At 37.2% G+C, this 12,463-nt stretch overlaps 1 protein-coding gene across 1 annotated transcript in view; it reads left to right on the forward strand.

Annotated features, from left to right (window-relative positions):
- Nucleotides 1-12,463, forward strand: part of LOC137286278 (protein still life, isoforms C/SIF type 2-like) — a 190,808-nt gene that overhangs the window by 88,756 nt on the left and 89,589 nt on the right. The window contains exon 6 of the mRNA XM_067818039.1: nt 11,323-11,388. Within this exon, the coding sequence (XP_067674140.1) occupies nt 11,323-11,388 (66 nt within the window). The remainder of the gene's footprint in view (nt 1-11,322; nt 11,389-12,463) is intronic.

A 12,463-nucleotide genomic window follows, 5' to 3' on the forward strand; every position in this document is an offset into this window, starting at 1 on the left:
TAATAAGATGGCTGAATGAAGCTTTTCTGTAGGTATCATATACTTTTATGTATCTAAACATATACTTCATAAACAGATGAGACAAAGTCAACCACATGGAGAGGTTCTGAGACAGACCTTTGTGAGATAGCCTGTAGGTAACCTTTTATTGCAAACTATAGTCTGATCTATTGTTTACAGCAGCTATTTGTATTTTTTCTAAGTTTTCCCTGATTTTATGAGTAAACATGCTTTTCTGGATATCAAATTAGATATCCCAATAAATACCCAGTTAGGCTGATGTGGGTCATTTCGACATGTGCTGATTGTGATTGTGTAAGTTTGGGGGATACAGAGTAGCACTCCCCAAAAAAGGTTTTTTCTATTTCCAATAGTACATAACTGCTACTACGACGGCGATGTCGACGATGACGACTATTCTTCCAACATTCTGTTGCTACTGCTATGCTCCTGGTATCTACTGTGTTGGAACTTGACAATAAAAATACACTTGGCATATCAAGGTTGTATTATTATGATGGGTTAAAGCTGAAAGCGACCTGTTGCAATGTTTGTTCCTGCTCAGTCCCATCCCTTCCCGCAAGATGTGCAATGCACAGGTGTCAGATTCAGCAGCTGTTGCAGGTCATTTATTCCCAGTAGCTGCAGACATGTCTTGATGTGCAAGTGATACAATAATGCATATTTGAATAAAACTGGTTAAGGATTATTAATGCTTGGGTGAGATTTTTATGAAATTGTGTTTTCAGTCTTCATTACAAATTTATATATGCTCTAAAATTTGAATGTTCTCTAAGTTGTAATATATTATACAAATAGGATCCTAAATGAATAATTCCTCATATGGTTATGGCCTGTTGAAACATTTTGATTTGGGCTGCAGATGTGTACCTGAATACATAAGGAAATATGCATACTTTTGATACTTGTAAATGGTAATCACATGGAAGTCGGTTACCAGTTCCAGGGAGGTAAAACATAAAGTATAGGAAAACAGTAGACTTTCACAAGTGTCTAAGGTAAAAATGAGATATTTATTGACAGTTCTTAAAAAAAGTAATAAACAGCTGGGGCTCAGCTAGACTTGCCTCTTCCAGAGAATTACTAATCATTCATGGAGTCATCATCAAGTACAGTCTTAGACCAAAGTTAGGGAACCAGGCTCTGTACAAACTAGCATTACTACTACCAAGCTAACCTTGTTATTTGGATAGCTATTTATACATAGTGGACAATGTACCAATGATCTCACTGTAGCAATACCTCCTGTGCAGGCCTCATGTTTTGCTTATACCAATATGCTTTGTGTGTGTGTGTGTCATATGATACACATAAATGATGTGTATAGGTCATTTTATACACAATGATGTGTGTGTGTCATGTGGTATACTTAAATATGTGTATCATGTGGTACACATAAATTAAGTGTCATGTAATACACATAAATGATATGTGTGTGTGTGTGTCATATGATACACATAAATGATGTGTGTGTGTGTGTGTGTCATGTGATGCACATAAATGATGTACATTGTGTGACATACATAAATGGTGTGTGTGTGTGATGCCCATAAATGATGCATGTTGTGTGACATACATAAATGATGTGTGTGTGTCATGTGATTCCCATAAATGATGTATGTTGTGTGACATATGTAAATGGTGTGTGTGTGTGTGATGTGATGCCCATAAATGATGTATGTTGTGTGACATATGTAAATGGTGTGTGTGTGTGTCATGTGATGCCCATAAATGATGTATGTTGTGTGACATACGTAAATGGTGTGTGTGTGTGTCATGTGATGCCCATAAATGATGTATGTTGTGTGACATACATAAATGGTATGTGTGTGTGTCATGTGATGCCCATAAATGATGTATGTTGTGTGACATATGTAAATGGTGTGTGTGTGTGTCATGTGATGCCCATAAATGATGTATGTTGTGTGACATATGTAAATGGTGTGTGTGTGTGTCATGTGATGCCCATAAATGATGTACATTGTGTGACATACATAAATGATGTAATGTCAAGTCTCATTAATTCGACATCATCCGTTGCAGAGCAAACTATCGGAATAATGAGGATGTCCGATTAAATAAATGAGACTAAGTTACATTTATTGTTTGTTACCAACAAAAGCGTCAGATAAAGCTGACTGTCAGATAACTGGAGGTCGGATTAACAAGATGTCATGTGATACACATAAATAATGTTTATGTATTGTGACGCACATAAAGTGTGTGTGTGTGTGTGTCTGTCTGTCTGTCTGTCTGTCTGTCTGTCTGTCTGTCTGTCTGTCTGTCTGTGTCAGTGTCTCTGTGTGTGTCTGTGTGATCTAATGTGATGTGATACACGGTGTGACTGGCATGTGTCGTCATAAACATAGGATGATATGTGTCACAATGAAATTTAAATGAAAGACATTTATGTAAATGTGAAAAGGCAGAAAAAGATTTTCAAGCTTATTATTGGATTAGGGCTACATCAAGTTGATAACTATTGGACGTGTTTTCAAAATGAAGCTCTGACAATATAAAACTGGGGTGTAAGGGGTGAACTTTACTGTCAATTTTACCTTTTATATTTAAATTAGGAAGTTTGCCTCTTACAAAGAGAAGAATTTCAAGGACAATTTATTGTTTGAAAGTCACATAAATTGTAGGAAAACATCCAAGTTTAGTTCCAGTGGTAATTGTACCACCTTTGCGCTCTGTCTAATTAATTTCATGTGACTTATTGTGGGTCAGGGCGTCAGTGTTGACACTCAACTGATAGATTTTACTCGTACAGTATTGATTCGGGCCAAGAAAGCAACTGTATGTCAGATATTTGGAACATCGGTGAAGCGCTCTGGGCACGCATTCACTGGGCCATCAAGGTATAGGCAATTGATGCAAGCCATTTCTTACAGGGACTATAGATCTTACTTCCATCTAGGACCCGGTCTGAATTTTTGAAACAACCATGACGGATTTAATATGTTGGTATCTGCCTCCATGTAAGTAAGTCTACTCTAAATTTGTACTTTGGAAGCGCTTTATGCAATCTGCTAAAAAAAAATTGTTTTGAGTAAATATTTTGAAATATGCATGGTGTTTCGTTGGACTGGCAAGACTGCTTGGTGTGACGATTCAGCATTAATGTATATTGAACCTCTCAATTTTGTTTTCAGGTGGAAATAGTAATTCACAAATACTTTCTTTTTCATTTTGATGAAACAATGAATGTTGTCATTGAAACTAGTTCTGTCAGTACTGTTGTTGGGTACTGTGAAAGTTTGGTATTGGCTTTTAAACTAATTCATTTGCAGCTGTTTCAACCACCTAGATGCCCCATTATTTATTTTTTGAGGAAAACCCTACGCAATTTGATATTGTGCTTTCTGTGAATTAATCAGTTATGAACATTTCATACCTGCATGTAATCAGAGATATCGGCCTTATGAGGCTTCATTGACCTGTCTTGATTGATCATGATCCAAATATTTTATAAAATATGTTTGTGAGGGATTACTTGACAAGTTAAAAGGCATTAAATTATGTTTCAGATTCTGTGATAATTTTTGTGTTAGCTTCTATTAAAGGATGTAACAAATCTCCCTTAGTAAATGTGAACTGTTTATCAATTATCTTGTGTAATCATTTGCAATAAATTTTCTGCAGAAAACTTGTGTATGGAGAGTGTTTGTTGAAACCCTCTGGTGTATCTACAGATCAATAGTAGCAGGGTGAATATGTGGGAAAGGTAGGTAGATGGAAGGGAATGCAGGTAGATAGATGGGGAATACAGGTAGATGGAAGGGGAATACAGGTAGATGGAAGGGAATGCAGGTAGATAGATGGGGAATACAGGTAGATGGAAGGGGAATACAGGTAGATGGAAGGGAATGCAGGTAGATAGATGGGGAATGCAGGTAGATGGAAGGGGAATACAGGTAGATGGAAGGGGAATGCAGGTAGATAGAAGGAGGAATAAAGTGGATGTGAGGGAAAGTCAGGCAGCTGTGAGGGGAATACAGACAGATGTAAGGGGAATGCAGGTAGGAGTGAGGGGAATACAGGTAGATGTAAGGGGAATGCAGGTATATGTAAGGGATATACAAAGAGATGTGAACATGATACAGGTAGATGTCAAGGAATTCAGATAGATGGAAGGGGAATACTGATGTGTGGGGGGGGGATGGGGGAAATACAGGTATATATAAGGGAAATACAGGGAGATATTACCAAAATAGGGGTACCTGGTCCGGGAATGCAGATAGATGGAAGAGGAATATAGGTAGATGGGATATGACATTGAAGTTGATGTAAGGAAAAGTATGGGTAGATGAGAAGATGTATGCAGGTAGATGGAAGGGGGAATACAGGTAGATAAAAAGAGATATAAATGAGATATAGATATAGATAGATAAGATGGTGAATGCAGGTAGATGGGAGATGATATACAGGTAGATAAGAAGAGATATAAAAAGATTAGATGGTAAATGCAGGTAAATGGGGGATAATATACAGGTAAATGGGAGGAGAGTGAAGGTAGATGGGAGATGATATACAGGTAAATGGGAGGAGAGTGAAAGTAGATGGGAGATGATATACAGGTAAATGGGAGGAGAGTGAAGGTAAATGGGAGATGATATACAGGTAGATGAGAGCAGATGGATGAGATGGTGAATGCCGGTGGATGTCCATTAAAGTATTATTGTCCTGAGTGAAGCCAGCTGCAGCAGGGCTCATCATTTCCCGTTTTTACTTCTTGCAACATCTTGTAGGGTGAGGCGTTATCTATCTCCCAGCATAATACCTTTTGCAGGTCCAAACCTTTTTTTGTTAACATTTTTTAACATTTTATTGAAAAACACATGAACAGACAAAATTCATTGATATCGTTTGTATATCTAGACCAGGTAGGTAAAATATGGTTAGGAAGGCTGCACGTTAATGGCCATACCTCAAGGTCAAGCAGCCAACAAGTGTTGAAGAAATTAGAGTATAACTTTGGTACATCCAGTGCCAGTAGACAATATGTGTTTGAAGGTTGTGTTAGCTGTTGTATAACAAGGCCATTAGCACCCAATATATGTTTGGGAATCTGTAGAATATATGCCATATATCTAAGCTAGTAGTCATTAATGTTTAGGACATCAGGGCTTAAATTCTGAATATACAGTGTTAGTAGCCAGTATAGGTTTTGGAAGGTTTTTAGATAACAGCCATAGTCTAGTCTAGTAGCTAATATATGTCCTAGAAGGCTATATTGTAGCATATGCATGTCAAGGTCCCGTAACCAGTAATTGGTGAAGAAGGCTGTAGGATACCTTCTGCATATCAAGGTCCAGTAGCCAGTAATTGTTGAAGAAGGTTGCAGGATACCTTCTCCATATCAAGGTCCCGTAACCAGTAATTGTTGAAGAAGGCTGTAGGATACCTTCTGTGTATCAACACCCAATAGCCAGTAATTGTTGAAGAAATCTGTAGGATACCCTTTGTGTATCAAGATCCAGTAGCCAGTAATTGTTGAAGATATCTGTAGGATACCCTCTGTGTATCAAGGTCCAGTCATCAGTAATTGTTGAAGAAGGCTGCACGATACCTTCTCCATATCAAGGTTCATTAACTAGTAATTGGTGAAGAAGGCTGTAGGATACCTTCTGTGTATCAAGGCCCTGTAGCTAGTATTTGTGAAGAAGGCTGTCTGTGTATCAAGGTCCTGTAGCCAGTATTTCTGAAGAAGGGTGTAGGATACCTTCTGTGTATCAAGGTCCTGTAGCCAGTAATTTGTGAAGAAGGCTGTAGGATACCTTCTGTGTATCAAGGTCCTATAGCCAGTAATTTGTGAAGAAGGCTGTAGGATACCTTCTGTGTATCAAGGCCCTGTAGGTAGTATTTGGTGCAGAAGATACCTTCTGTGTATCAAGGTCCTGTAGCCAGTAATTTGTGAAGAAGGCTCTAGGATACCATCTGTGTATCAAGGTCCTGTAGCCAGTAATTTGTGAAGAAGGGTGCAGGATACCATCTGTGTATCAAGGTCCTGTAGCCAGTAATTTGTGAAGAATGTTGTAGGATACCTTCTGTGTATCAAGACCCTGTAGCCAGTATTTGGTGAAGAAGGCTAGCCGTAGGATACCTCCTGTGTATCAAGGCCCTGTAGCTAGTATTTGGTGAAGAAGGCTGTAGGATACCTTCTGTGTATCAAGGTCCCGTAGCCAGTATTTGTGAAGAAGGCTGTAGAATCTACAAGCCATTATGATTAAGGAGGAAGCCAACTTGATGTATATTGATTTAGTCAGATTATTTTTAGGCTGTTCCCATCAAGCCTGTAAGTAATATAACGAGGTTAAGGGTTACTGTAATGTCAAGGTCATACTATAATAATGTCAAGGTGATACTAGGACAATTCAAAACCATAAAGCTATGAGTTCTTCTGTTTGGTTTTGAATTTGTAGATATTTTGTGACCATCCAGTTTGGACTGGTTAGGATCAAAATTAATTTAGGTTTCTTTACTTTGTATATTTAGGGGGAAAATACGTATGGTGATACTGTTGTTGGTGATACTAATCAGATGTGCAGTGTTGCTACAACGATGTACACAGGCAGTGTGTATACAGACTTTGTTGTCAATATATGCAACATACAGGGCAAGAGACTCCGCACTGCATTTGATCAAATATGGTTTTTAATTCATAGTGTTATCATATTTATGTTTTAAATAAGAGGTTGTTGAGCAAACAGAAGTAAATTTAAATATAATATAATAAAAATATAAATAAAGTTCTGGATTTAAGCCAAAAGCAAACAAAATACCGTTTTGAAAAGCTAACATATTTTGAGGTATGAGTGAACAGAAACATAGATGTGTGTTTTTACTGGCGGGTAATATTTTCATTAATTCAGCTGTGTCTTGATAGGACCAAGAATCTTTGATTAAAGGGGCACTGATGCGGAGCAATTTCCGTGGACTGGTGTAAACTTTTGTTATTGTTTTTCTCCCGTGAGTACCCGGATGATATCCCAGAATTCGTGACTGGTTCGTGACCTCTGCTGCGCATTCCGTAAGCGCAATTGATAGTTTAATTATAGACAGATCAACTTAGGTGAAGTCATTTTTACTTCATAACAAATGTATTATGAAAACAAATGAAACACTTTGAAGGCTAATCATCTGCCAGTGGTAGAAATGGTAAAAAACTATTAGGACGGAAAAATAACGAAGCCAATGTACGTCTTTATATTTTGTCTCAAAACCCTAATTAGTTTATTGTCATATTTGTATGATTCTGAAAATTAATAAAAGAACACACGATCTGCTTATACCCATAGTAAATTTCTAACATAACAGCAACATTTATACATTGTATAGATTGCCAATGTGGATCCTATTTCACACACATACGCGATCTAGTGTGTGTTTTCTGTCATACAGATTCTGCTGAATGCTACAACAAATAAATTAAAACAAAATGCAAATAATGAATGTAAAACAGACTAATTTCATAGCAACAATGTCCGGCTACTACCTTGTTCAGGAATGTATCCATCCATCACGTAAAAGAAATCGTATTCCATTCATCTGCAGCTGGTAAATAATCCTGCTCTGTGTCGCGTGTCTTACAACTGTCTAGTTTGCGAAAAAGTAACACATCGTTTCACGTCTTTCGTTGGTGAAAACCAGATAAACCTCTCATTGGTCTTCCAAGATAGCACACCTGGCAACTAATTGTATGATGTCCACTATTCTAAGTAATTTAGTTAACCAATAATGAGCAATCAATCAATCAACGCAAGGGTGGTTAATTCTTTGAAGGGAGGATGTTGTTTTTGCACTCACTCTTTACGACAGGGTGTAGTCATCTACACACACTGCCTTTTGACAAATCCGCTAGAAGATAAAAGTAATTAATCAATTAGTGTGTTATCGGTTAATCCTTTGATCGATGTTTGTTTTTGTAACTCAGCTCATAAACCCTCTTGCATCACTTACATGCACATATTACATAACATACAATAAAAACATTACAGACCTTAATTTATAATGTTGAGTATTTACTCCAGACAGGAGAAATGCCAAATGGGAACCTTTGTTGAGTAACCGAAATGGTGTTACTACTAATTATACCTGTTATAAATTTGTTAATTGACCATCCAGAGAATGATGACAAATAACACGTGTAGGTTTACATCATCAAACGCGAGTTACAGCAAGGAAAATGTAATCTCTGTGTCGCATGCAGCCTGAAAACACTTATGGGCCGAAACTATTTTGAGGATACCAACGGAATTTCGTTACATAAGGAATACACACAGGCATTTGCTGTGTACTTGGGTAAATAGGTGAAATAAGGGTTTTTTAACGTAAGAAAATTTTCAGATTTCTCTACCAAAGGCAAAGTCATCGTTTTTTGTTTACGAATTCAAATAAATCAACTGTGTGTTTTTATTATCATAAATAATAAACCATTGTAGCTACCATAGCTACCAAAATTTACGTATGATATTTGCTATCACAGCTGAACCAACACTCAAAACTACCTATATATATAAAGCTTTGCAATCTTCCGCACTGCACAAATGGCTTGCTACGTGCCTGTAGACATCATATTTTCATGTAACATGATTAAATATCGAGGTTAAAAACACAGAAATAGGATCAAATTGGATCAGTAACTATACCATACGAAAAGAACTACACTGCTGGGATATTTGGTTACGTTCAGACAAGGAATACCATGGATATTTTTAAACAAATGACATATGATGGGCATCCGGCCTCCTGACTGTTTAGGTGAAGAAATTCTGCTAATATGGACAGGAGCCCAGTTCCTTTGTCCGTCACGGTCGAAGGAGCGGGCGCTGACCAATTTGCGGTTTGGTTTCGTAATTCGACCGTTGGCGAGAAACATTATTCGCTCCGCATCAGTGCCCCTTTAAATGTGTGATCTCACTGATTGTCAGTAGACTGCACATGAGTGGCATCACTTCAAATGCCTTTATGGTTTGGTCTGCTCATAGTGTGTCACCAAATGTGAATGATGTACAGTCATCACATTAAGTTGTCTCATTACTGTACACGGCCATGTCATCATGGCACAGGTAGCAAAATGATTAGGACTCTTGTGATAGGTGTCCAGTATTTGACATTAACACAGTTTACTTACAGGCTGGAGATGAGTGAACAGCTGCTGTTTGTTGCACCTCTTGTTTTAATTACACATATCAGTATCAGTGGAAATCAGTATCAGTATATCATATCAGTATGGTTGTGGAAACACAGGATACTTTATTTTTATAGGTGATACAATTTATTAATTTAAAAAAAGGTGTTTTCTACATCAACTTAAACATATTTCATTGTTATACTCTTAACACTAAGGGAGGCAAAAGAAAATTGTGGAATATTAATATATATGTCTTATCTTATTGCTCATTACATCCCTGGTTTTCTTTCATACAGAACAAGACTTTTTTGTAAGAATCATGCATATTAAACTGCTTATATATTCAAAGTACCCTTAAAACAATAACTATCTCAGAGCACATGAACATTGAACCGGGTGTATAATCTCTGCAGTCTTGTAATGTGTTGCTGCTGCTGTGACAAGGTTGAGGGAGGTGGACCAATCACTTGTCATAGGCTTTCTCAGGGGATTCATTAGAGTAAAAGACTTGCAGGAATCTTGACACCATATACAGACTTGTATTGCTGCTGGCACCATGCCAATTTCAGACCAATTTCTTTTCTTTTTGTGTGTTAGGGATGGGTCTGCTCAAAATCGTTATAATGAAAATAAAGTGATTTTTCATTTAATATATATTCTCATTGCGAAAGGTTTTTAGGGTTTATTATGACTGATATAGTTTTCCTGTTAAAACTTTTCTTTTTTTGACCAAATATTCATTTACTCTTTCGAATTAATCTAACAAGGATGACATTCTGACATTGACATTTTTAGCCTCCTTCTGCAGTCACACCTTCCATGAAATTCTACAAGAACAGATACCACAACCTACCTGATCATGGCACTGACAAATTTCAAGCTAAACTCAAACACTTCTTGTATAGTCTGGCTCCAAGTTCCTGCCTGAACTATTTTTGTGGAAACAGTCTGACACTGTGTCTGTTAACATTACTGTTTTTTTAATTTTGTTGCCCCATGTGAACAATTCTTTTATATTCTACCATGAATTCCATATCAATGTAATCACCTCCGATTGAAACAGCTACATGTTTGATACTGGAAAGAGGGAATGTTCTTAGGAAAACCTTGAAATGCCCCAAGTGTATTTTTGTTTGCTAACCAGAGGTAATAAATTATAATTAACATCTGGTGTATATATATATATATTTATTGGAAGCCTCATGCAATAGGTAACTCATACACAATAAACAGCATTGTATTCTTAACACAAGACATTACTGATTATGTTGTTGTTCCAATTTACTTTGTTGGTGGGGATAGGGGAGGGGTGGGGATATGGGAGGGGTGGGGTGTGGTGGGTGGGAGGGGGGTGTAATTTTTTAAACAAACACTTGCCAATCCTGTATGAGAAGAAGGCTGATACAATTTCCTAATTTGGAATAGGGACTTGGGGTATGATTGCATTACTTTCCTGTCAGTGATTTGTTGTTGCAGCAGAGCCCCATATAATATTATATAGTCTCTTGTTGCAGACATTGATTGGTTTAAAAGTCTTCACAAAAGTATTCATTCTGAGGATTCTGAATTCAGGTTTTGTGGCTTTTAACAGCTGAAATCACATGATTGGTTAACTGATCTCGAGGACATATACAACTTGGTAATGTCAAGGCTTGTAGGTATCTTTATCAAAGTAGTATGTACCTAAGGCCCAGGTCATGTGACATTCACTCATGTGGCGGGGTTTATTATTGGGAAGATCCCTTTAGGTTATTGTCGAATGTAACAGTAGATACCAGACTTAAGTCATTGTCTACAACCTCTGATCCTGGCCTCTATGGAATTGGAACCACAACATGTTTTTAAGGCCTTGCATTGTTTTTCAGCGAAATGTTGTATGTTCTTTTTTCAGGTGTTGACTTGATGCTATTTATGTCCAGCAACAATTTTGATTTCTGGCTTTTCAAAACATTCTTTGGCCAGTGGATGTTTTTATGATTTTTTTTACATATTGTGTTTGGTCTTTTACTTAGGAATGTCCATTTGTAATAATTTGGGATTGCACTATACTCTTTGTGCAAAATTCTGTTATTAAGGCTTTCAAAAACCACATGAATAAATTCTTTCTGTCTGTGTAAAATGAACGAACAAAGTTTTGTGTATTTGTTTTGTCTATCCTTTGACAGTTTCCCACTCAGAGATTTGCACGGAAAGCCTCCTCTGCCAGCTCTCTTCGACTTAGTCCGCCAAAGGTCAGAATGACCTTGAGATGGTGAAATGCATTATGGGGCATGATTTTTTTTCTGCATGAAATTTTTCTTCTTTTTTCATTATGTTGTAATTGAAGTGAGAGAACTAGAGCTTTTTCCCCTTTGTGGTATGTGGTAGTTGGTGCTTTTTGACCATTAGTAGTATATAGGGTAGTGCTTCATGTCACCTCACAGGTAGTGTCGAGATTTTCTACCTTTCTTATCATGTCTTTGATGCATGACATTCTAGTTGACTGATGAAGGGAGTATTTGCAACGAAAGGATATCCGAGTGATGAGAGGTTTAAATCTTCATTTCAGCTGTCATAAATGTTTAATTATTTAAAATAAAAAGTTGAGATATTCAGTATTTGTAAAACTTTTTTCACAAGATAGCGTGGTCTAACAGCTTTTCCTACTCACAACTTCTTAATTAAAATTTTCACCTTGTCCCATTATTTTATTATGCCTAACACAAGACAGGGTCCCTTGTGTCATCATCAGCTTGTGGAAAGTGTTTGTTTCATACTTATTTTGTCATACTTAAAATACAAAGTATGTTGAAATCTGGGATTCTATTCCGTACCACTAATGCAGGGGTTTGCCTGGTCGAAGCCACATCACACCACAACCTACTGTCCAATAATGCTCTCAGTGGTCTAAATCCTTCAATCAGTCTAGACTGGTGAACTATTCAATAAGTATTTTGAATATTGAAGCCTTGAACATGTGAAATATGTGTACATGGCAGATACCCCTAGGAATATTTAAGTGATGTAAATACCATGATATTTTACTGTCCCATGGCCTGACCGACAAGAAACCTCATGGCCCCACAACACTTCAACATGGCCGAATAGCTGTTGAAGATCTGGGGTATAGATTTCAGCATAGGCTCTTTGACACATCATAGTGTAAAAATATCAAATTAATGAATGTTTGCATTTCTTTTATCAGTTTTTGAAACTGATTTCATATACCCCTAATTGTTTTTGTTTGTTTTTTTGTTGTGAGAGTGGCCTCCCCTGGTGGCCTTCTCCAGCTGTGACCCTGCATGTAGAGCTCTTCATGTCCCATCT

This window comes from Haliotis asinina, chromosome 6 (genome assembly GCF_037392515.1).
Source record: "Haliotis asinina isolate JCU_RB_2024 chromosome 6, JCU_Hal_asi_v2, whole genome shotgun sequence".
NCBI classification, from domain to species: domain Eukaryota; kingdom Metazoa; phylum Mollusca; class Gastropoda; order Lepetellida; family Haliotidae; genus Haliotis; species Haliotis asinina.